We start from the raw sequence: 26,220 nt of genomic DNA, 5'->3' as shown, positions 1-26,220 counted from the left end.
GCATTTACCTATAATTCTGGCACTTAAGCAGGAAGATGGGGAGTTCAAGGCCACCCTTGACTATATAGTGAGCTCGAGGCCTGCCTGGGCTGCATAAGACATTGTTTCAGAAAATAAGAACAAATTAAAAAACCCCAAAGCTGAACCTGATACTACATTCCTGTAATCTTGGTATTGAAAGTGAAAAGGGAAGATACTGAGTTCAAGTCCAGTCTGGGCTTCATAGTGAGTTTTAGTCTAGCTTTTTCTACATAGTGAATTTTAGACCATCCGGGGCTGCCTAGCACAAAACCCTTATTTTATTTTATTTTTTTTTAAAGCTCTCTAACACTCTACTTTGATGATGTCTAGAGAAGAGAAATTAATTTGATTTTTGGTGTCAAAGGAAAGCTTTTTGAAAATGGTTAAAATTGATCTGGGCCAAATGTGGGAATCCATGAGACAATTTTTTTCCAGGGGCAGGGAGTGTGAGTGGTGGTAGAGCTGTGGACTGAATCTAGGGCTTTAGGAATGCTAGATAAGTAAGTGTTCTGCTTTGGAGCCAGGTCACCCACCAGTCAACTGTGAAGTTTGCAGCATCAGAACAAAGGGTTTATCTTTATTAACATATATTAGTGGTGCTGTAACCTCCCATATACTTATGACTAGCTAGATTTACTGCCCACAAATAAAACAGTGTTATGGCCAATATTTACCAGTTGCTTTCTGTATTCTAAGTATTATTCTAGGTGCTTTGTGTGCTGCGTTTTCTTTACAATGACTTCAATAAATAGGTATTTACTGAAAACTCCTTGGGCTGCAGGTGCAGCTTGGTGGGTGAGCATTTGCCTAGCATGCGTGAGGCCCTGTGTTTAATCCCCAGCACTTGGGGGATAAAATTATACTCAAGACCCCTTCTTACAGGAAGCAGAGGCAAAGGGAAGTAAAATAGTTTGCCCAAAATCATACGTGTGCTGAATAGTAGTTTAGAAACTTGAATCTAAATAGTGTGCTCCAGAATTGTCTTCTTTTTTTGAAGGTTTATTACCTTTTTGATTATATGTAAGTAAGTGCAAGTGCCTGAAGAGGACAGAGGAGGGGCTTAAATCACCTGGAACTGCAGTTACAGATGGTTGTGAGCCAGCAGATGTGGGTGCTGGGAACCAAATTTGGGTTTTCTGAAACAGCAGTATTTGTTCTTAACCATTGAGCCATTCCTAGGTGTGTTTTCTTAGATATTCCTAAGTAGTTTTTTTTTTTTTCCTCCCCCACGGTTGTGGGTATGTTGAGATAGGGTTTCTCTATGTAATTCTGGCTGTCCTGAATCTTACTCTGTAGACCAGGCAAACCGGAAATTCAGAGATCTACCCGCCTCTGCCTTCTATGTATTAGGATTAAAGGCCCAGTTTCTAAACAAGTATTGTTAACATTGTGTTAGTATGGGTTTTGAATCTCTGTTGTCTTCTGCAGGAATTGCTATCTTTTGCATGCTGCTTACTTACTACATGTGGATCAAGGCAGTGAAGACTGGTTCCATCTATTGGGCTGCCAAGTGTGCCCTCGCTTATTTCTACATGGTAACTTTGTGTGTGTGTGTGTGTGTGTGTGTGTGTATGTACGTATGTATGCATATACATGTCTCTTTGTCCTTTTCTTTTTTCTGGTGCAAGGATTTGATTTATCACTGTTACATCTCCAGCTTGTCTACATATTTTAATTTTTTGGGGGGTGTTCAAGACGGGGTTTCTCTGTGTAGCCCTGGCTATCCTGGAACTCACTCTGTAGACCAGGCTGGCCTCAAACTCAGAAATCCACCTGCCTCTGCCTCCCAAGTGCTGGGATTAAAGGCATGGCCCACTACTGTCCGGCTAAGTTTTTCTTTTTTTTTTAAAGATTTATTTATTTGATACATATGATGAGTACCTTTGTAGCTGTCTTCATACATACCAGAAGAGGGTGTCAGATCACATTGCAGATGGTTGTGACCCACCATGTGGTTGCTGGGAATTGAACTCAGTACCTTTGGAAGAGCAGTCAGTACTCTTAATCACTGAGCCATCTCTCCAGCCCCATATTTTCAATTTTAAAATTTTCTTTTTTCACCTAGTTCTCTTTGATATGGGGTCTTATGTATCCTTGGTTGTTCTCTCCTCTGCTGAGGATGACCTGATCCTCCTGCCTCTACTTCTTGAGAGCTGGGATTGCAGATGTGTACCATAATCTATGCTTGGCAAGCTCTCTACTAACCTAGCTACATCTTAGCCCTCTGTTTTTTTTTTTTTTAGTCTGCTAATAAAAATTTTCAAATTCTGTATTACTGTACTTCCTATGGGTATATGTTGGTTTTCTCATATTTTTGTTATATTTTCCTTAAAATTTCTCTTTCCTAATACATATTTTGTATAATTTTACATCTGTCTCTTGACTTTCTTTATATCTCTGCTTCTCCTTAGATTTTGTGTGTGACATAATTAGTTTCGCCTATATTTACACTGTAGCTTGGTATATACAGTTGAACATGTTGTGAGTGGTGCTCAAAGGGACTGTTCTATCCTCACAGGTCTCTTCATGGGGAGGCTATGTGTTCCTGATCAACTTGATTCCTCTACATGTCCTGGTGCTAATGCTGACAGGCCGTTTTTCTCACCGGATCTACGTAGCCTACTGTACTGTTTACTGCCTGGGCACCATTCTTTCTATGCAGATTTCCTTTGTTGGTTTCCAGGTAAACCTGAGACTTTGTAGAATTTTCTGCAGCCAAATGTTTCTGAGTAGCTTCTTAGAATGGCTTCTCTTAAAAACATGAATTACAGTTTGTATTTGAGGCTGTTTTTAACTGAAACAGCAGAATCATTGGTTATTAGAATCTGCTTCTAATAGCATGTCAGTATTTGCTGTATGCTCTTTGAATTTAGTGGCTCTTTGGCTTGAGATTGTGTGAGGAGGAGGAGGAGGAGGAGGAGGAGGAGGAGAGCCTGTTTAGTTAAACAAGGTTGACTTTAATAATCAAAGTTTAAATTTCAAAAAAAGGTTAAAATTCCAGCCCTTTTAGTGGAAAAGATCCCATTTAGTAGCAGTGAGCTCTGATCATCTTAATGGGGCCAGTGTGAGCTCTTGAAACAGTAAAGCTTCGAGGCTAGCCTGATCTACAGACTGAGTTCCAGGACAGCCAGGGCTATGCAGAGAAACCCTGTCTCGGATAAAAGAAAAAGAAGAAGTAAAGCACAAACCTTTTACCCAAGTTCCAACATACAGTTAACAGGACACTGTGTGTGTTTGGTTTCTTGTGTATAGTTCTCATCTTTAAAGATAAGTACTTTTAGTCAATTAATTTATAAAGTTTGCTATTTGGTGGAATGTGTAAGAGATGTAATATGCTAATCCTTGAGGAAGCTGGAAAAATACATACAGCTGTTTGTGGTCTACACAGTTCACAGTTCAGTAGTTACAGAAGGCTGTTTCCAGAGCATCAGCGCTATTAGTGTCTGGGACTTGTTAGAAATGCGAAGTCTGTAGAGGTAGGAGGATTAGGAATTCAGGGCCATCCTGGAATACCTGAAACCTTGTCTCAACAAACAATAGAACGAACACATCAAGATCCCAGGCCAAACCAAACTAAGTGAAACATAAAAGAGACCTGTTGAATGAGAAACTCTAGGGTGGGGCTTAGCAGCCTGCTTTAACATTGGTTAAAACAGTGCTTAGCCCATTGGTTATGATGCCCACTAGATTTAGAGAACCATTGTGTATGGAAAAGAGTAATTTATATACTAAAGAGATCTAGTGCTGTGAAACATAGGAGTCATTGATTTGTCAGGTTTGGAAATGATAATTATGTTGAATTTTAAATGGTCAGTTTTAGTGAAAGGGAATTTGGGGAAAATGCCAGTCTACACTAAGGAAAGAGCCTAAGCAGACGGCATAGGTGTGATTGTGATGGTGTATATGCTTCGTTGGCCTCCAAACATTCCTTGGAAAATATACTCGATAAATTAAACCCCTTTAATATTGGTCCTCATTCACTTTGGAACTTTAGAACTCAATTGACTCCTTGAGCTAAATGGATCAGGAAAATGCCAATCTTGGATGAACTCATTCTGGGTTTTTTGTTTTGCTTTATTTTGTTGTTTTGCTCCTAATATTGCCATCTATGATCACCTACCTTTCCCCCAGCCCGTCCTTTCATCAGAACACATGGCAGCCTTTGGAGTGTTTGGTCTCTGTCAGATCCATGCTTTCGTAGATTACCTGCGCAGCAAGTTGAATCCACAGCAATTCGAAGTTCTTTTCCGGAGTGTTATCTCCCTGGTTGGCTTTGTCCTCCTCACTGTGGGAGCTCTCCTCATGCTAACAGGTAGAGGATTCTTTTATTTTACTTTTTATTTCAAGCTATAAAGTTCTACTTAAAATTAACTAATTTAGTTTTATGTGTATGAGTGTTTTGCCTTCATGAATGCCTGTGTACCACATGTGTGCCTGGTCCCTGAGGAGGCCAGAAGAGGGCTTCAGATTTCCTGGAACTGGATTTGGGTCAGTAGTAAGCCACCATGTCTTCTGCAAGACCAGGAAGTGCTCAGTCCGGTTTTTTTGGATTCTGGAGAGCTGCTAAAAGGACTGTGTAGCCTTGCCAGTCTTTTCTCAGTTTCTGTCCTATTGGTTAACTTAGAGAAATTTGTACACCCTTTCTCATATTTTAAATCATGGCACTGGTCTCATTCTATGGAAACTAAATCCTGATGGTCTCAGTCAGGGTTTCTATTCCTGCACAAACATCATGACCAAGAAGCAAGTTGGGGAGGAAAGGGTTTATTCAGCTTACACTTCTATACTGCTGTTCATCACCAAGGAAGTCAGGACTGGAACTCAAGCAGGTTAGGAAGCAGGAGCTGATGCAGAGGCCATGGAGGAATGTTCCTTACTGGCTTGCTTCCCCTGGCTTTCTCAGCTTGCTTTCTTATAGAACCCAGGACTACCAGCCCAGAGATGGTACCACCCATAATGCCCCCCATCCCCCTTAACTAATTGAGAAAATGCCTTACAGCTGGATCTCATGGAGGCATTTCCTCAAGGGAGGCTCCTTTCTCTGTGATAACTCCAGCTTGTGTCAAGTTGAGACACAAATCCAGCCAGTACACATGGCTATATAGTTTAGATGATATTCTCTTTTTTTGATTTACTTATATTTTTCAGAAGCTAATTTGGTATTTCTAATTCATAGCAGGATGAAGGACTTAGTTCACTTAGATTCAGGAGTTGGCCTTGATTGGTTGATTTGAGCAAATCAAATCTAAGATCTTCCTTTCCTGTAGGCTTCTTTGACGCCCCCACTCCCAACCCTGTGAATTTATATATAGCCTAATTATTGCACTGACAAAAATACTCCGAATTTAAAAAGAAAAGGAGTGAAATTCTGTAAGTATAATTTACTGTAGTAAAGCAGAACAGCCCTTTCCCGCCTCAGAATTTTACTGAAATGTAATGCTGTGGGCTGGTGACATGGCTCAGTGGATAGAAGTGCTTTTTGTACAATCCTGCACTCCTGGGATGAAATGAGTAGCTAAAATAGTTCAGCCACCCAGAAGCTTGGAGGTAAACTAGTCTGGAATATAAAGCGTGGCAGAAACAATCAGGGAACTCCTGCTTCAGACATGGCGGATGGCGAGAACTGGTTCCCACAAGTGTCTTCTTACTTCAACACTTCTGCACACACTCAGACACATTACACAGGCACACTAATAATAAACATGAGATGGAATGTTAGTAATTAGCATTTTAGCTTAGTGTTTTAGGGATATATGTTAAATATTGTCTTTTTTTTTCTTTCAGGAAAAATTTCTCCCTGGACAGGGCGTTTCTACTCTCTGCTGGATCCCTCTTATGCTAAGAATAACATTCCCATTATTGCATCTGTTTCTGAGCACCAGCCCACAACCTGGTCTTCCTACTATTTTGATCTACAGCTCCTTGTCTTCATGTTTCCAGGTCTGTCTTGCATTTTGAAGTGACCATAAGAATTAGTCTTTGAATCCAAATATATTAACTATTCTCTTCATTTTTTATATATTTTTACATAATTTTATTACAATACTACAATATATTTTGTATTTGTATTATAAAAATATTACAATATTATAAAATACTACAATAATTTTATTATATATTTACAAATGTTTTTATTTACATGTATGGATATGTGCACATGTGTACAGTTCTCTGCAGAAATCAGAAGAGGGTATTGGATGCCCTGCAGGTTAGGGGCAGCTGTGAGCCATCCCATGTGGGTACTTATTATACCTAATACTCAGTAACATATTTTTCACCCAACTCAGTTTTCTTCTTGGCTTGTTGAAGTTCTATGTTGAGTTTTTGTAGTTAAAGCAATTTGTTATTATAAAAACAGTGAGATAAGTTAAAAAACACAAACAAGCAAATTTACACTAGATCTGACTACTTGTTCTACCACTGTTAACATTTTAAATTAGATATAGTGCTGAATGTTTTTCATTTTAGCACTGGGACTCCTGAGGCAGGAGGATTGTGAGTTTGAGTTTGCCCTGGGCTACATAGTGAAACATTCTCAAAAAGCCATACCAAAAAAATCTCATTGTCAATATTAGTTAATTTTGAGACAGGCTCTTACTGTTTATTCCTTGCTAACCTGGAACTTGCTACATATGGCAGGCTTGCTTCAAACTACAGAGATCTGCCTGCCTCTATCTTCCTTGCAAGTGCTGGGATTAAAGGCTTTGGATCAGATTTTTTTCATGTATTCACATGTGTAAAGATGTGGAAAAGGACAAAGGTCTTATAACTTCTTGTAGCAGCATTTTTTTAAAAGATTTATTTATTATTTATTTTTATATGTAAGTACACTGTAACTATCTTCAGACACACCAGGAGAGGGCGTCAGATGTCATTAAGCCACCATGTGGTTGCTGGGATTTGAACTCAGGACATTTAGGACAGCTGTCAGTGCTCTTAACCCTGAGCCATCTCTCCAGCCCGTAGCAGCATCATAATATATTTCATACTTAATATATGGTATAATTAACCATCTCTTCTGCTAGGCATAAGATTATTTGTGTTCATTTGGTTTGTAAAAATATTATAGTAAACATCTTTGCATATTTTTTCTGACAGATTCCTAGAATTACTTACTGAGGTAAATGTGTGAAGTCATCCTGCCATAATGAAGATATTTTCCCTTGTAGATGTCTGTTTACAGGGCTCAGCTACTTACTTTTCTTTCCCTCTTTTGTAGTTGGCCTCTATTACTGCTTTAGCAACCTGTCTGATGCTCGGATTTTTATCATCATGTATGGTGTGACCAGCATGTACTTTTCAGCTGTAATGGTGAGGAATTCACTCAGTTTTAGCAAAACTTTATCCCTGACTTGGGGGTCTTTTCTTTTCCTTTTGTCTGGCTGAACTAGAAAAAAAAATATTGAAGATTATGCAAAGCTCCTTACAGTTGTTAACCCTTTTTTGGAATGCAAAGAGACTCATATTCTGTTTGTGGCGACTAATTTTCTTGGGCTCATAATCTTGTGTTAGGTACTTCATTGAATTTGGAGCAGATTAAAGAAAGACATTTGCATGGAACTGCTGTTACAGGCAGTAGTGAGCCACCTGATGTGGATGCTGCACACCAGACTCAGGCTGTTCCCCAGAAGAGTGGGAAGAGTAAGCACTAAGCCTCTGGGGTGGACTTTAGTATCTTAAAGCCTTGAGTATATTTTCTCCTGCTTTGTTGTTAAGGCAGAGAAGATTTTATGTAACGTTATGATATATCTTATCTACTTCAGAATAGTTTTTTATTTTTATGTGTATTAATTAGTGTTTTGTCTTAGTGTGTGTCTGTGTACTGTGTGCATATTTGGCACCTTTTGAGGTCAGAAGAGGTTGTTGGATCCCCTGGATGATCTGAGTTATTGACAGATATGAGCTGCCCTGTGGGTTCTAGGAATTGAACCCAGGTCCTCTAGAAGGGTAGTGCTTCTAAGCACTGGACCATCTCTCCAGCCTTTTCTTTTTGTTTATAAATATATATTTAAAGGTTATAAACAACAGTAAAAATGTATTTTAGCTGAGGTTGGTGGTATAGACTTGTGGTCCCAACACGTGGGAAGTTGAATCATATGTTCAAGGATGGTCTAGGAAATGTAGAAACTCTCTATCTTGAAAAAGAAAATGCACAAAGATAAGTTGGTTTTTTTTTTTTTGTTTTTTTGTTTTTTTTTGTTTTTTTGTTTTTTTGTTTTTTTGTTTTTTTCGAGACAGGGTTTCTCTGTGTAGCCCTGGCTGTTCTGGAACTCACTTTGTAGACCAGGCTGGCCTCGAACTCAGAAATCTGCCTGCCTCTGCCTCTGCCTCCCGAGTGCTGGGATTAAAGGCGTGCACCACCACGCCTGGAGCAGTCAGTCTTCTTAACCACTGACCCTTCTCTCCAGCCCCCAGAAATAAGTTTATAAAAAAAGTAAAATTTTAATTATATATTATATAATCTATGCATATATATTATATATAAAAATATATAAGTAAGTTTGTAAAAAGTTATATTATTTAAAACATAAGTATATATACATTTAGATCTGTAGTAGAGATTGCTATTTATATTTATGGTTTTGAGGCAAAGTATTTTTACCCGAGTTTTTTTTCTTTTTAAGATTTATTTATTTTCATTTATATGAGTACACTGTAGCTGTTTTCAAATACACACCAGAAGAGGGCATCGGATCCCCATTACAGATGGCTGTGAACCACCATGTAGTTGCTGGGAGTTGAACTCAGGACCTCTGGAAGAGCAGTCAGTGCTCTTAACCGCTGAGCTCTCTCCAGCCCTTTCCACCAAGTTCTAATTATCGTTGTATATGTGTGTGTCTGTGTGTGAGTATGTGCATTTTAGTAAAGGAGCCCTGGGAGCCACAAGCAGGCTCTGGTGAGCTGCTGCTTGTGTGCTGGGAACTAAATTCAGTAGATGATCCTAAACCATTGAGTCATCTTTTCAGCTCCAAAGGTTATCATTTATTATGTTTATTTATATGCATGTTTATGTGCTTGTGTGTATGCTACATGCTAGCAGGTGCTTCCAGAGTTCAGAAGAGAGCATGGCTATTGGGAACTGGACTCCAGTCCTCTGGAAAAGCAACACATGCTCTTTACTGCTGAGTCATCCTCCAACCCTTGCTTAGACTTTTTTTTTTTAACTATAATGATGTACATGTGTCCGTCCAGAAGAGGATGATAGATCCTCAAGCTGGAGTCCTAGGCATTTATGAGCTGCCTAACTTTGAAGAATTTAGATCTGGAAAAGCAGTATGTGCTCAGAGTCACTGAGCTAATTCTCTAGCCTTGGCATTGAATTTTCTTTCTCTTTTTTTCTGGTTTTGCTTGTTTGTTTGCGACAGGGTTTCTCTGTAGCCCTGTCTGTCCTTGAACTCATTCTGTAGACCAGGCTGCCCCTGAATTCAGAGATGCACCTGTCTCTGACTCCTGAGTGCTGGGATTAAAGGCATGTACCACCAATGCCTAGCCTTTCTTAACATCTTGATTGCTGGAATTACAGGCTTGCACTGCAACAGAGTTTAAAAAGTACATACTTCTCTCATGCTATAGCTATATCATATAGTTTCTATTCCACTTTTTCTGGAATAGAGTGTTGGAAATTGCTAAGTTGACATCATAGTCTACTAAAAGATTGAAGTTTGTCATTTGTGAAACACTGATTATACTGATATTATTCTTGTTCTTTTTAGGTGCGTCTAATGCTGGTATTGGCACCTGTTATGTGCATTCTTTCTGGCATTGGTGTTTCCCAGGTGCTGTCCACATATATGAAAAATCTGGACATAAGTCGCCCAGACAAGAAGAGCAAGAAGCAACAGGATTCTACTTACCCTATTAAGAATGAGGTGAGGGGCTGGAGTGATTGCTCAGTGCTTAAAGGCACTGACTGCTCTTCTAGAGGTCCTGAGTTCGATTCCTGGCAACCACCTGTGGCTCACAACCATCTATAATGGGATCTGATGCCTTCTTCTGGTGTGTCTGAGGACAGCTACAGTGTACTCATATAAAAAAAAATCTTATAAAACAAAAGAATGAAGTGAGGTTTAAGTAACATGTTGCCTTGGAAAAAATGTGTGTGCATGCATGCATGTGTGCGTGTGTGTGAATGTGTGTTATTTGCTTATGTTCAAGATCAATGTCTTGAGTGGTTAGAATTAATTTATGCAGCCTAACATATTTTGTTCTCACATAAGAAGCCGTGTGTGTTGGCTTACTGTACAGTTCTTCTTTCTATAGGTGGCGAGTGGGATGATACTGGTCATGGCTTTCTTTCTCATCACCTACACGTTTCATTCGACTTGGGTGACCAGTGAAGCCTATTCTTCTCCCTCCATTGTTCTGTCTGCTCGTGGTGGGGATGGCAGTAGGATCATTTTTGATGACTTCCGAGAAGCGTATTATTGGCTCCGTCACAATACTCCAGAGGTAAAAATTTGGGAGGAGTTGGGTACTTGGATAGTGGTGAAGACACTTGAAATTGTAGTAAATCTCACAACTTTTACATGGATGGGAAGCTTAGAAAAACTAAATATTCAGAAACTTCGGTTTTTTTTTTTTTTTGAGACAGGGTTTCTCTGCATAGCCCTGGCTGTCCTGGAACTCACTCTGTAGACCAGGCTGGCCTCTAACTCAGAAATCCTCCTGCCTCTGCCTCCCGAGTGCTGGGATTAAAGGCATGTACCACCACTGCCTGGCTAGAAACTTAGTTTTTAATACGTTTTAAAGACCAAGTGTCTTCTAGAGTAGTGGTTCATGGGTCATAGCCTCTTTGGTAAACCTGCGTTTCTGAAAATATTTACATTACGTTTCATAACAGCAAAGTTACAGCTATGAAGTAGCCATGAAAATAATTTTATGGTTGGGGGTCACAACAACATAAGGAGCTGTATTAAACGGTTATAGCATTAGGAAGGTTGAGAACATTGGGTTAGAGTAACTTAAATTCTATATTCTGCTTGGACACATGTGTTGATATGATAGTGGTTTTAATATAAGGCAGATCAACCCAGTTACAACAGAAGAAAATGTTTTATGTCTGCTATAGAAAAAGCAGACGCTAGAATAGACAGTTACCACTTAATAATAATGGCATATAACAGTTTAGTTTATGTCTCTAGAGGATCTGATTTCTTTTGTAGTAGCTTTTGAGAATAGCATTTCAGAGTCAGATTTGCTTAACATCTAAACCAAGAATGTTTTTTTAAAGTAGTGTTGGGGTTTGAACCTAGAGCCTTAGCATATGCTAGGCACACAGTCTACCACTGAACTGTTCACCTTTAGTCCTTGCCATCATAGTTGTGATTTGTGTTTTCCTTTCTACCACTGCATTGTAGTAACTGATTTTATAATGTAATTAAGAGTCATTTAAATTACCTAATGACAAACTAGGATTGTTGGCACATGTATTTTATCCCAGCATTGAGGATGCAGAGGCAAGTGAACCTCTTAGTTTGAGGCCAGTCTGAGACCAGGTTTGAGACCTTGTCTTGAAAGATAGACATTTAAAGTACCTAATGACTCTAACCTTATTTATTTAGTTATACTTCATAGTCTTCCCTACATCTCTTGATGCACTGTTCTTTTTCAATGATCTGGAATTAAGATATTTGGGAGTGTTGGATTATGTATAATTTAAATTATTTCCTGACTATATATAAATGGAGGAGTAGATGCCCCAAGTTTCTTTTCTTTTTCTTTCTTTCTTTTTTTTTTTTTTTTTTGTTTTTTTCAAGACAAGGTTTCTCTGTGTAGCCCTGGTTGTCCTGGAACTCACTCTGTAGACCAGGCTGGCCTCAGAAATCTCCCTGCCTCTGCCTCCCAAGTATTAGGATCAAAGGTGTGCGCCACCACTGCCTGGCTCAATTCTATTTTCTTGTTAGGCATACATTACTTTGTAAAGGAATTGATTAATTGGGCAAGTCTTACTTGCTATTGATGATGCCTTTCCACTCTTCCTTAGCATTTGGATTTAAGAGCAGTGAGATAAACATCTATTTTCATCTTGTTTTAGGATGCAAAAGTCATGTCATGGTGGGATTATGGCTACCAAATTACTGCAATGGCAAATCGGACAATTTTAGTGGACAATAACACATGGAATAATACCCATATTTCTCGAGTAGGGCAGGTAAGGTAAAGGGGTCCTTTAAGTGTCTGTCTGACATGTGAAGTCTCTGGGAAGTGTGTCGCTACGAGAGGAGGTTGACTTGAGATTTTTTTTTTTTGAGAATTATACATTTACTTTTCTAGGCAATGGCATCCACAGAAGAAAAAGCCTATGAAATCATGAGGGAGCTTGATGTCAGCTATGTGCTTGTCATTTTTGGAGGCCTTACTGGGTATTCTTCGGATGGTAATGTACTTGATACTGTATCTAGCTGCAGGGCATAGATTCTTTGAAAATTTAGTGAATCAGTTATTGTTTTACTTATTTATATTTGATTTTGACAGAGTCTCATGTGACTCAGGCAGGTCTTGAATTTGCTGTATTCATAAGGATAACCTTGAACTATGAGTCTTTCTGCTTCTACCTCTGGTGCTGGAGCTACAGGCATACACCATTTGTCTGTATTTTCTCTCTTTTTAAAGAAAAAGTTAGGTGTGTGTATGTGTGTATATATGTATACAAAGGAAAAGTAACTTTCACAAAACTGAAGTTAATAATATCTGTTTTTGGTTTTGCTTTTAAAGTTAAACAATTCTGGAGATTTAAAGTAAGTGGTTGTCTCATGGCCCTCAACTTAAATAAGCACCCTTAACATCAGTCTCCAGAAGCAGTAATTCCTGTCTTCAGTTTCTTAGGTTTTTACTTTTTGTGCTAGGCATTGATTCCTGGAGCTTACATGTGCTAGGCAAGCACTTCACCACTAAGCTATACTTTCAAATCTTTATATTTTAAATTCCTGCTATTCTGGGGTTGATTAGTTTTAATTGTACTATATCAATGTCTCTTTAAAAGGTTGTTTTACTTCATTTATTTTGTGTGTGTTTGGGGATGCATGTATGCCGTGGATGTCAGAAGACAACTTGTGGAGGTTGGTCCTTTACTTCCACTGTGTGGGTCATGAAGCTTGGAAGCAAGCACATTTACCTGTAGGCCATCTCACTGGCCCTCTGTCAGCTCCTTACAGTTGGTGAAGTGTTTTACCCCTCACCTCACATTTCTCCTCTTTTCTGTGTTTTTATGTAGTTAATCTACAACTTTTAATTAAATCTAGGTACTTTGAAATTATGACTGTAAATACTTATTGCTCAGTCAATCAATCTGTGGTTACTTTCCTTCCTATATCAAATATTTTCTTTTCCTACAGCTAGTGAGTATGTTGTATTTCTATGTTAATTTTCTTTGAATGTGTGGCTTCTTCTACACAATTACACAATTTGCCGCTGCAAATCCAGTTCTATGCCTGCTTCTGAAAGATGCTTCTATTTTATTTTAAATAAGACTATTTCAAATGTATCTTGTATAAACAAAATGAAATTGATAATAGCAGGAATAGCAGACAATTGCCCCAGTACTGTTTGGTAGTAATTACTATATATATATATATATATACACATATATATATATGTGTGTGTGTGTGTGTGTGTGTGTGTGTGTGTGTGTATGTGTGTGTGTGTGTGTGTATGTGTGTGTATATGTGTATATATGTATATATATATGTATGTATATGTAATTAAGTACTATATAAATATATATTTGTATGTCTACATATCTGCTTATTTGTGTGTGTGTATGATTTGTGTGTGTGTGTGTGTGTGTATGTGTTTAGTAGGATGGTTCTATAGGATGTGATAGTACACATCTGTAGTTTCCACTCTTAGTGAGCAGGAAGGTCACTAGTTTGAATCTACTTTGGGCTGTATAGCAAGATCTTATCTGTTGAAAAGAACCACAACATGTAGTTTCTTGGAGTCTTCTTACTAACCAATAGTAGTAACCACTGTCAACTGAGTAGAATATGTTGGATGTTGGAATAAATGTGTCATTATTTGTAACATATTAGAAAAATTTTATGAAATTTAGGAAGTGAGCATTAGTAATTTAGCATGAAAAGAAATACTGCTTAGAGTCTTAGTTAGGGTTTCTGTTGCTGTGACAAACATTCTGACCGAAAGCTACCTGGGAAAGAAAGCATTCATTGTATCTTACAGACTTTCTGTTTACCAGGGAAGCTAGGGAAGGAGCAGAGGGAGGGGCTTATGCAGAGGCCATGGAGGAATGTTGTTGCTTACATGCTTGCTTCTTGTGCCTTGTTCAGCCTGCTTTCTTGTAGCAGCCTGAACCAACCATCCCAGGGGTGCGCCGCCCCCCCCCCAATCATCAGGCAAGACAATGTACCACCTGCTTGCCCATGGGTTAATCTGATGGGGACATTTTCTCAGCCAAGGCTGTTTTTATTCAAGTGATTCTAGTTTATGTCAAGTTTACAAAACAAAAACAAAGCAAGTGACCCCAGAACAAAACTAACCAACACACTTGTCAGGAGGTCTTCATTAGAGATTTTTTTGTTTGTTTGTTTGTTTAATTTTATTTTGTATTTGTCTGCATGTGTGCAATTGCAAAGGTTGACGTCTTTCCAGTTAAACAGTACTGGCTGGTATGTGAGTCTTTAGGGATCCACCAGTCTATCCCTAGTATTGGAATTATAAGTATGTGCTACCATGCCCAGCTTTTATAAGGGTACTGAATTTATAAGGGTATTGAATTCAGGTGCTCATGTTTTTGTGGCAAGCACTTTACTGACTGATGCCTTAAGATTATCTTTTTTAAAAAGTTCTAGACAGGGACTTGCTGTATAGTGAGTAGTGAGGATGGGATGGCTGAGTGTGGTGATGCTTGCCTTTAATCCTAGTGAGAGTCAGGATAGCCAAGATTATATAGAGAGACTCTGTCTCAAAAACAAACATACAAACAACTTACAGAGGGAGAGACTTGATCTCACTGTGTAAACTGTCTGGTTTCAAATGCACTGTGTTGACCAGCTGTTCTCAAATTCGTAGTGTTTGAGGCCTTTGCCTCCCAAATGCTGGTCTTAAGCCATGCACCACCACACGCAGCTGTTGCTTAATATTGTCTAGTCTCTTACATGTGAGACTGCATCCATCAGGTTTAGATCCTTTTGAAGTTACTCCACCCATTTACTTGATTTTTACGGTCTCCGCACTGCTTGTGAAGGTGCTCTGTAGATTATATTGCTTACAGTAAGATGATTTAACTTAACTTGCCTTTGAGTGTTTGGTAACAGCAGTGGTTTTTGTGTTTACCACAGTAAATAGTTATGGCAAAACCCAAGGTTGGGAATTAACAACTTTTGTTTGCATTTCAAATACCCTATCTGTGGTTGATGAATTTTAAAACAGTGTTTTGAAAAATAAACCTTAAGATATACTTTGTTTACTGCTTTATCATGTCCAGAGCTTAACTGAAACTATCTTTCTGTTTACTCTGAATTAATAAAAACAAGCTAGGCACTGTTGTGCTTACCTGGGATCCCAGCATTTGGGAATAGAAGCAAGAAGATCAGGAGTTCAAGGTCTGCCTTGAACAAGACACAGAGTTTAAGATCAGCCTGGGCTATATAATAAGACTGTCTTTAAAAAAAGGCAAACAAATTATTACATGTATAACAAAAAGTATTCTCCATTAAGCATACTGATACATTGTTATATTTATTTATGTGTTAATTTGTGTGATTTGTGTGGGGATGCATGTGTCATACCATACATATGGCCATCTAAGGACAACTTTGTAGCATCCATTTTGCTTTTTTAAAAAAAATTTGGTTATTTTGTTTATTTACATTTCAAATGTTGTCCTCCTTCCCAGTTTCCTCTCACCAAATCCCCCATCCCATCCCCCCCTCCCCTTTGCCTCTATGAGGGTGCTCCCCCACCCACCCACCTATTCCTTCCTCACCACTCTAGCATTCCCCTTTACATTGGGGTGTATCAAGCCTCCACAGGACCAAGGGCCTCCTCTCCCACTGATGCCAGATAAGGCCATCCTCTACTATATAAGGAGCTGGAGCCATTGGTCCCTCCATGTGTACTCTTTGCTTGGTGGTTTAGTCCCTGAGAGCTCTGTGGAGGGGTGGTGGTGGGGGTTTGTCCAGTTAGTTGGTATTGTTCTTCCTGTGGGGTTGCAATCCCCTTCAGCTCCTTCAGTCCTTCCCCTAACTCATTTGAGTCCTCGAGCTCAGTCCGATATTTGGCTGTATCTGCATGTGCATTGGTCAGGTGCTGGCAGAGTCTCTCAGAGGACATCTCTACCAGGCTCTTGTCAGCAAGCGCTTCTTGGCAGAGTTTGGTGTCTGCATGTGGGATGGATCCCTAGGTGGGGCAGACTCTGGATGGCCTTTCCTTCATACTCTGCTACATCTTTTTGTTTCTGCATTTCCTTTAGTTAGGAACAATTCTGTATTAAAAGTTTTGAGATAGGTGGGTGATGCCATCCCTCAACTGGGGGCCATGCCTATCTATTGGAGATGGTCTCTATAGATTCTATCCCTGCTTTGTTGGGAATTTTGTCTAATGTTATCTCTGTCGGGTCCTGGTAACCTCTTGCTTCCCTGGCATCTGGGACTTTCTAGTGCCCCCCCCCCCGTTCCCCATCCACCACTGCTACATATTTCTGTTCAATTTTCTGACCCTCTGTACTCATCTCCTATCTCTTGCCACATCTGATGCTGCCCCTCCCTTTTTTTCCCTCCCCCTCCTCTCTCCCTCCCAGCTCCTTCCTCCTTCTACCTCCTATGATTATTTTGTTCCTCCCTCTATGCTGGACTGAAGCATCTACATTTTGGTCTTCTTTCTTATTAAGCTTCATATGGTCTGTGGGTTGTATCATTGATATTCTGAGCTTTTGGGCTAATATCTACTTATCAGTGAGAATATATCATATGTGTTTTTTGTGTGTGAGTTACCTCACTCAGGATGATACTTTTCTAGTTCCAACCATTTGCCTAAGAATTTCATGAAGTCATTGTTTTTAATAGCTGAGAACTACTCCATTGTGTAAATGTACCACATTTTCTGTATCCATTCTTCTGTTGAGGGACGTCTGGCTGTTATAAATATGACTGCTATGAAAAGAGTGGAGCATGTGTCCTTGCTATGTGTTGGGACATGTTTTGGGTATATGTAGCATCCACTTTCTCTTTCCACCTTTACATAGGTTATAGAGCTTGAACTCAAGTTTCTGGCTTTCACAGCGAGCTCCTTACCTCCCCACTAAGCCCCTTCCCCAGGCCGTCTCACTAGCTTACATTACTGTTCTTTAGAAATCATTTGGGGGGTTGAGGAGATGGCTTAGGAGATAAGAATATTTGCTTCAAGTATGAAGACCTGAGTTCAAATCCTCAGAAACCAACGAAAAAGCCTGGGTCGCTCATTACTCACTCATGACTTTCGCTGGCATATCTCCAAGTTCAGTGACACCCTCTCTCAAGGGAGTACGGCAGAAGGGATAGAGTAGGACATCAGTATTGTCTTACACACACTTGTATTTTATTTATTTATGAAATGAAAAGTTTTATTTCTTCTTGGCTACATCTTATTGTGTTTTTAGTGTTCTTAATCGTGAACCCACCCCACAACAACAACAACAACAAAGGATCTCACTATGTATGGATACATACATAGTGGCCTGGAGCTTACTATGTAGACTAGACTAGCCTTAAACTTAACAGAGATTCTTCTGCCTCTGTTTCCCAAGTGCTAGGTTTAAAGGTGTGCACCACTGTACTTGGCTTCCAGTTTAACTTTTTATTGAATGCTTATGAAGGCTTAGAATAAAATATTATAGTACAGATGCATTTATATAAAAGCTTGAAGCTATGTAGCCTAGGCTTGTCTTGAATGCAGAAAACTCTTCTCTTAGCTTTCCAGTGCTGGGATTATAGACAGTCACCACTGTGCCTAGTTTCCACCTTGTATTATATTCTTACAGCACTTCTAAATTGGTAAGAATCATACTTCAAGTGCTTATTTAAGTAAATGTGGCTACTGGCTACTTCTTGCAGTACCTTAGCCCTATGTAATTTGTAGGAATACTTTCAGTGTGGCTTAAGACTGGACCAGTAATAGCATACAATTTCATCAATTAACAATTTCTAATAAAAGTTTTATATTTTTAGGAAGTGTTTTGCTAGCACACTATCCTGTCTTTACAGTTGAATGATAGCATTCCTTATTAGGAAAATACGATGGAAATTTCTTTAGAAATAGTGATATTTTCAGTGAGTTCCTGAGAACCGGCAGCCTTTCTCATGCAGCAGTGCATTCATTTTTTTCTCTAGATATCAACAAGTTTCTTTGGATGGTCCGGATTGGAGGAAGCACAGAGACAGGAAGACACATTAAGGAGAATGACTACTATACTCCTACTGGGGAATTCCGTGTTGATCGTGAGGGTTCTCCGGTGCTGCTCAACTGCCTTATGTACAAAATGTGTTACTACCGCTTTGGGCAGGTCTACACAGAAGCCAGTGAGTGTGATTCATAATGCTAACAGCAATAGTAATAGCTGACACATACTGTGTTTTCCATGCTCTGTGCTTAGTATTTTAACTCATTTAGTCCTCACAGCAACCCAGAAGATAATTTAAACTAATGTTAATGTCATTTTTATATTTGAAGAAGTTGAGCCCACAGGTTACTGAACTCTTGCTAATAATTATGTGATAATTAGGATTCAAACTCAGTCTGCCTTTAAGTTCTGTGCTTTAAAACATTATCTTTTATTTTGTGTATATCAACAAAGAATATCTCAGTGTGAGAAAGAATAAAAGAAAAGAGTGCTTTTTCACTATTTAGATAAGTACATTGAGAAGGATTTGGTCAGGTTAAATCCTGTCTTTCAGATTTTTTTCTTTTTTCTTTTTTTTTTTTTCTTTTTGGTTTTTTTCGAGACAGGGTTTCTCTGTATAGCCCTGGCTGGATGTCCTGGGACTCACTTTGTAGACCAGGCCTCGAACTCAGAAATCCACCTGCCTCTGCCTCCCAAGGGCTGGGATTAAAGGCATGCACCACCACCGCCCAGCTAGTTTTGTTTCTTCATCAGGGAAAACTTTTGCAGTATATACAAGTCGTGGACTTGTGGTCCATGGAAGGGTTACTAGTGCTAGATCTTTGGATAACAGTCCTCAGGAGTAGAGTGCCTTAAAAGTCATCTTGTAGATTTAGAAGACAGACGCTACATGGACCCTGCCAAGCATCACATTGGACAGGACTCAAGTAGGGTAGCTCTTGATTTGCCCTTTCTATCTGATGCTCTTCCTTACAGACTCTAGTCAAAGTGCAGGCTGGGAAATAGTGCAGTCAAAGTGCAGTCAGTGCAGTAGATGATATGCAGCTCCATCTCTTTAGGAATCAACTTGTATAATAGATGTTTTCTCTCGTTGCTTTTAGAGCGTCCACCAGGCTTTGACCGTGTTCGAAATGCTGAGATTGGTAATAAAGACTTTGAGCTTGATGTCCTGGAGGAAGCGTATACCACAGAACACTGGCTAGTCAGGATATACAAGGTGAGGAGATGCTGCAGGTCTCAGAAGTTGCTCTTGTACTTATAGATTTGTTTGTTCTAGTAATCAGTTTCCCAAATAGGGACATTTTTAATAAATGGCACCTGGTTTCAAAGTAGCTTGTAAGTCACTTGAAGTGTTAGTTATTTATTTGAGTGTGTGTGTGTTTTCAACTTTGTGGAGTTGATTCTCTTTAGTTTTGTATCGGTTCATCAGACCTGTATGGCACTTTATCTGCTAAACCATCTGACCAGACCAAAATACTACTAATTATATTTTTTGATTATTCTTAGAGAGGAGACATCCCAGTTGGTGATTGTTATGGCAACATTTCTTTTTCTTTAAAAAAACATTTTTTACTACATTTTTATATGGGTGGGGGAGAGGCATCTTTATATGGGGAGGTGGGTACGCCATGTATTGAGGTCAGAGTACAGCTTGTACCGATCAATTCTTTCATTGTGATGGATCCTGGAGATCAAAATCAACTGCCCTTACTCACTGAACTGTCTTGCCAGACTAGCTTAGTCCTTTTCTTTTTAGTTTTAGGGATAAAGTTTCAGGCTGACATCCAGTTTGGCATTAAAATTACTGTGTAGCCCAGGTTGACTTTCTTTATAGCCTTAGGTATGGTAGCATTACAGATGTGGCCACTGTACTTGTTGTAGCAATACTGTTCCAGGTAGGGATTGGAATAGCTTGGGGATTAGGGGAAATGCATGTGTTTCTGTTTTTAAATTACTTTTTTAAAAAAACAGCATTAAAAAAAATTATTTATTTTATGTATATGAGTACACTGTAGCTATCTTCAGACACACCAGAAGAAGGCATCAGATCCCATTACAGATGGTTGTGAGCCACCATGTGGTTGCTAGGAATTGGAACTCAGGACCTCTGGAAGGGCAGTCAGTGCTCTTAAGCCCCAAACTATGAGTCATCTCTTCAGCCCCAAACTATGTTTTCTTTTTGCTGAATTTATGATACATAATTATATGATGTCATGTAAGAGTGTGTTACATCTCTTATATGAGAAATGATTGAACCACATATCTAGAGAAGCAGAGGCAGGGGAATTGAGTATGAGGTCAGCCTAGGCTACATAGTAAAGCCCTATCTCAAATAATAGGAAAAAAAAAAAAAACCGAATGATTGAAGTCTTTTGGTCAATGTCAAAGTTAGTCTATACTGGTTCTTAGAGGTACTCTAAAAGGCTAGATTGACAGTAGGTAGGCTTTATCTCATGCTAATTTATTCACATGCCAAACATGTGTAATCCTTTCTGCTTACAGTGGAACTTGTAGATCTTTCCAAGTTGACCTTTCGGTAAATACTGAAGTTATGTCTTTATGTTGCAGGTAAAGGACCTGGATAATCGAGGCTTGTCAAGGACATAAACGTCACATTGTGCCCTGAGCATTATGCTTCGCACTGAGCGCGTCATGTTGAGGACGCTGAAGATGTTTTTTATATGCAGTTTATAAGAACAGCCGGATGGGGTTAGAATTGTCTGCAAGTTTTGCCCTGGACAATATGGGCTGGGCCAAGTGAAATGATTTTTATAATTCTGAGCAGGTTACCAAATGAAATGTTATGGCTTTACTTTGGTCAATTAAAAGGGGGGGGGGATTTTTTTTAAATGTGCCTTATTTGTTTTGACTTAAATTGGCTGATACGAGGATCACAGAAGTGAGCGGATGGAAGACCATATCCATGCTCTAGGTCCCCAAATGAACCAGATAGGAGCATTTTTTTCTCCTATCAGCAATCTCAAGGACTAGCTCTGGTTCAACAAATGTAAACAACAACTTTGTCACACTTTTTTGTTTTTTAGCACCCAGGTACAATGCTTTCCTTATAATGGGTGCTTAATAAATTTTTATCAAATGAATAAATGTTTCTGGGACCAGAGGAGTGCTGTTTCTGGGCAAGAAAGACAGCTTTCTTGCTGTTATGTCTATGTTCTCGATGTCTATTTCTTTAGAAGCTCTTTGGCTTTATAAGGACAGAAAGTTGCTGAGTATTCCTGATCTCACCAGTATCCTTTCAAACTAATGGCAGTTATTCTTTTTCTAAGTAGAAATGTGAAGCAAAAGTGACTAATCCAGTAGTTCTTAAGATCAGTGAAACATCAATCCTAGAGGAAGACACTCCTCCAACATCAGGTTGATGATCAGTAGATGTTTCTGGAATCAGATGTCATTATGTGGACCTACATGAAGTTTAGGCATTCAATACTTCACTAAACCTAAAACATAGTAAATGGCTCTTTGCTCATTTTCTCTAGACTGCACTAAATCTCTTAGGGTTATCCACCGTGAGCTTCTGTTTTTCTTAATGTCAGTCTGCTGTGTTCATATACCACTTTGAGGCTTGATTACTTGGTTTTGAATCCCTTGCTAAATATATACATAGGAAGTGGGAAGTATTGCTACTAGCAGGTACTTTGATATCATTGCCAGTCTGACTGCAAGAAAAGAGACTTCAAAAACTACAAAGCACAGAGATCCCATAGATATTTTGTGTCAGGATAAATAGCTTTCTGTTCTGTATAATAGGATATTTCATGTAATTTACAACATAGGGCATAATCACTGATGTATATAAACCATCTTAAATTAATTATAGTGTTTCTATTTAAGAAAACAGGAGGAATTATATGACTTTTAGATAGTCACAGTGGTACTCAATGCATATGTGCTTAGGTGTACTTGTATACCTAAGGGCTTTTCCTTCAAACCGGTGTATGTACTGTGTATTTTAACTGTGGGTGAAATTTTAGATTTAACAGATGATTTGATATCCTATATGTAAATACATTATTTGATTTATATACAGAACTACTGCCTAGTGGGAAAGGTTAACCTGAGACTTATCAATATGATTAACATTACAGGTTATTAGTAAGCTTTCTCTATAGTATAAATGGGATACCCCCTTTTCATATCATTTTGACTCCTGGGATCTTGATATTTTCTAGTCTACAAAGATTTTTAAGTTGATTTCATTTTCAGTTGTAGTCTTCTTAGTGTAAAAAAAAAATAAATCCACCTCAAAAGCAACAATAAAATTTCACACACATGCCCACCCACACACCCAGCCAGCACTCGCCAGAGACTCTTGCTTCCAGGTCTGGTGAACCTCGCACTGTGCCTCCTGCCTGATCATTAGTAACTTGCTTTGTTATGTTTTGGTGTTTTAGTTTGAGGTAACATTGATTTCTTTTTTCTTTCTTTCTTTTTTTTTTTTTTTTTTTTAACCAGTGGCTTTCAACATTGTGCGTCATGTTCTCTTTGGCAAACCATTATCTCCCAAAGTATTTACATTGCAATTCATAACAGCAAAATCTTAGCTATGAGGTCACAGTGAAAATACTTTTATGGCTGGGATGTCACCACAAGATGATGAGCTGTATTAAAGAGTAGCAGCCTTAGGAAGGTTGAGAACCACTGCCCTATGTTTTGTGACACCATTTTTACTATCATCTGTTACTGTTCTAATTACTTTTTTTTTTTTTTTAAAGACTGTTCCATGTAGCTCAGGCCAGCTTTGAACTCAAGATACAGATGATGCTAGCTTTGAACTCTTGATCTTCCTGCCTCTACCTCCCAGTTGTGGGCTACTACAGCTAGTTAGGTACTATTTTTCCTATATATTTTAAAGGAAATACTTTAATTTTTTGGTACTTGTTATCTTTCCTGCTTCCTTACCACCCCAGCTAGTTCTCCCTCATTTGTGCCCATTTTCTCATACTGTGATCAAACCTATTCGTTAAACAACTTTGGGTGTTTTGAGACAGTATCTTTTATAGCTAGGGCTGGCTTTGAATTCCTGATTCTCCTCTCTCTATTTGCCAAATGCTGGTATTAAGATGTATGCCACCATACTTAGTTACATTGGGTTTTTCAGAATGTCTTTGATTTTTCAGCTTGAAATAACTCTTCAGGTTTGTTGAATTATATTATTTTACTGTTGTATTTGTTGATCTTTGCCATTTTCATTGATTTGCCATGTCTTAGTATCTTCTTATATGTAGGGGAAATACATTTCTGGAGCTCTTCTCTATCATACTCAATGCATAGCTGGGTATAGCATTCCAGACTGGCGCTCTTTACATTATAAAGGCACTGGCCCACTGTTCTAATGTTGAGAAATGGCAGTTATTTTGATGAGTATTTGTCTATTCTTTGCCCCAGATCTTTTTTGCATCTTTTTTGTGGGTGTTCACTGTCCTGGGTACTCTGGATTTTCATGTGTGCATAGTCAAATTTTTCTGTTTTTTTTTTTTTTTTTTTCAAACAGTTATATATGGATTCCTCCAATTCTCTGATAAGGCTAATTAAAACGTTCATATTTTAGGCAACATGGTATGACACTTGAAATATTTAAATTTTTGTGTTTGGGTGTTTTACCACATATATGTGTATCATGTGCATTCCTAGTACCCATAGAATCCAGAGGAAGACATCAGATTCCTGGCACTGGAGTTATCGACAGTTGTGAGTTGCCATGCAAGTGCTCGGAATTGAACCCTTTGTAAGAACAGCCATTGGTTTTAACTGTTGAATTAACTCCCCAGTCCATGATGAAGTTATTTGAGTGTGGGGCTTTCTGAGTCAGTTTTCTAATAGTTTCTTAGTTGCTCTTCTTTATTCTACCTTTTTGGAGATTTCCTCAGCTGTATTTGTGGTCTTGCTCTGTTTTCCCCTCCCTCCCTCCCTCCCTCTCTTTTTCCTCCCTTCCTCTTCCCTCCCTCTCCCCTTTTGTATGTTGTGCGTAGGTTTAAGCCCAGGGCCCTGTGCATGCTAGGTAAGCACTCTTAACAGTGAGCAACATCTCTTAATTTCAACCATATTTAAAAAAAATAACTTTTTTCTTTTCTGCTTTCATATTTCTAAAGTCTTAAGCACTCTTGTTTAGAGATCTCTTTTGTCCCATTGTTTTGCTGCCTTTCCAATTAAAGACTTTTCCAAATTCTTGGCTGACTGCTTTTTTCAGACTGGGTGGTCTAAAGTGTTATGGAGAATGTGTGCATATGCTTTTTAATGTACTATGATCAGGCTGGGCTGGCACACTGAGAAGTTGTTGATATTGGTGTTAGATTTCCTTTTTCTTCCATAATATGTGTTAACTTTCCTTCTTTCTTTTGTACATAAGATTCAGGATTTCTGTCCTTTTATTCAAGGATATTGGCCAGGCTGTTGCCTTTCTAGGTTAAAGTAGAAAAGGAAAGCATATTGGTTCAACTCTCAGTACATACACTTAAATTTAAATGCTATTTTCAGGATAGCCACACCTTTTACTATGTCTACTTTATAGTTTAGCAATCATTTACTATCTCAAACCTTACTAGTAGCTTTGGGGAAGAGCTCTTCCTTGGTTATAGAGCTCTTCCTTGGTTATACAACAGGAAGTGTTTAGAGATCTCTGCTTCATAGGTAGTCGTGTGACTGCCCCATTTTGACCTTCATATTCAGAGTTGCCTGGTGTCCTCATTTCAATTCTGGGCTTCCCACGATGCATGTCAAGTCACTTTCCTGTACTGTCATTGGTGTCTTTGGGATTAATCATTATTTTGTGTTTGTTACCTTTTATTTTCAGTAGGCTTTCAGTTTTCCCAAAATTTCTCATACTCAGAAAGGAATAGAGGGTATTGTTTATGTGGCCCCTCCCTCCTTTAAAGTCAGTCTCATGTAGCCTAGGTTAGATTCAAATTTAGGGTGGCTTTGAATTCCTGATCTTTCTCCATCTCCCTCCGAAGTGCTGTGATTACAGGCAAGTGTTATGCCTCGTTTCACTACTATTCCTTCCTAACTAATTTTAGGGAGTTTTATCATGAGTCCTCCTACTCCCCACCTCTCTTCACTTTCAGTTACTCCTCTGTGTCTGAACAGTTTTCTTTTAATCGATTCAGACACATTAGGTGTTTTGAGACAGTATTTAATTTATTCCAGGTTATCTTTGAGCTTTCTATATAACCAATGTGAACCTGAACTGGTCTTCCTACATTCACCTCCCTGTTGTTGGTATAGGTGTACACACAAACACATAAACACACACACACACACACACACACACACACACACATATACACACTCTTCTCCAAGTCAGAACTCTGATACTGTGTCTTTTCCAGGAAATAAGACATTGATTCCATTTAAGACTAGAGGAACCTAGATTCCATTTAAGAGCACTTGGGAGGCAGAGGCAGGTGAATTTCTGAGTTCGAGGCCAGCCGGTCTACAGAGTGAGTTCCAGGACAGCCAGGGCTACACAGAGAAACCCTGTCTCAAAAAACCAAAAAAAAAAAAAAAAAAAAAAGACTAAATCAACCTCTTGTAGATTTCAGAATATACACAGGAAATCACAAAGAAATGGAAATAATCTAATAGCTTGTTTTTAATTACACGAACCCTAAACTGATAACATGGTTTAAGTTTAAACATTTCCAGGTTAGATTTCATGGAGTTGGAGATGTAGCTCAGAGGCAATGCACTTGACTAGCCAGCACATGGTTTCATTGTTTCCTTATTTTTTGTATCCAAGTCCCTTTTCTTAGAATTGACATTTCTCTATTATGAGACTTTTGTATGCTTGGCAGGCATTCTACCATTATGCCATAAGTCTAGCCTAGTTAAGGAATATTGATTGTGCT

General features: G+C 38.8%; 1 protein-coding gene across 1 annotated transcript in view; it reads left to right on the top strand.

The window, feature by feature from the left end:
- The window catches only part of Stt3a (STT3, subunit of the oligosaccharyltransferase complex, homolog A (S. cerevisiae)), a 38,279-nt gene extending 13,737 nt beyond the window's left edge, over positions 1-24,542 (top strand). Inside the window, exons 7-18 of the mRNA NM_008408.5 lie at positions 1,450-1,556; positions 2,540-2,704; positions 4,153-4,333; positions 5,806-5,961; positions 7,241-7,332; positions 9,735-9,890; positions 10,282-10,470; positions 12,056-12,172; positions 12,295-12,397; positions 18,345-18,533; positions 19,456-19,571; positions 20,924-24,542. Of these exons, the coding sequence (NP_032434.3) occupies positions 1,450-1,556; positions 2,540-2,704; positions 4,153-4,333; positions 5,806-5,961; positions 7,241-7,332; positions 9,735-9,890; positions 10,282-10,470; positions 12,056-12,172; positions 12,295-12,397; positions 18,345-18,533; positions 19,456-19,571; positions 20,924-20,962 (1,610 nt within the window). The 3' untranslated portion in view covers positions 20,963-24,542. The remainder of the gene's footprint in view (positions 1-1,449; positions 1,557-2,539; positions 2,705-4,152; positions 4,334-5,805; positions 5,962-7,240; positions 7,333-9,734; positions 9,891-10,281; positions 10,471-12,055; positions 12,173-12,294; positions 12,398-18,344; positions 18,534-19,455; positions 19,572-20,923) is intronic.
- Positions 24,543-26,220: the final 1,678 nt, after the last annotated feature.

This window comes from Mus musculus, chromosome 9 (assembly GCF_000001635.26).
Source record: "Mus musculus strain C57BL/6J chromosome 9, GRCm38.p6 C57BL/6J".
Classification (NCBI taxonomy): domain Eukaryota; kingdom Metazoa; phylum Chordata; class Mammalia; order Rodentia; family Muridae; genus Mus; species Mus musculus.
Note: the sequence above shows the minus strand (reverse complement) of the source record. Positions and strands in the feature narration are given on the sequence as shown.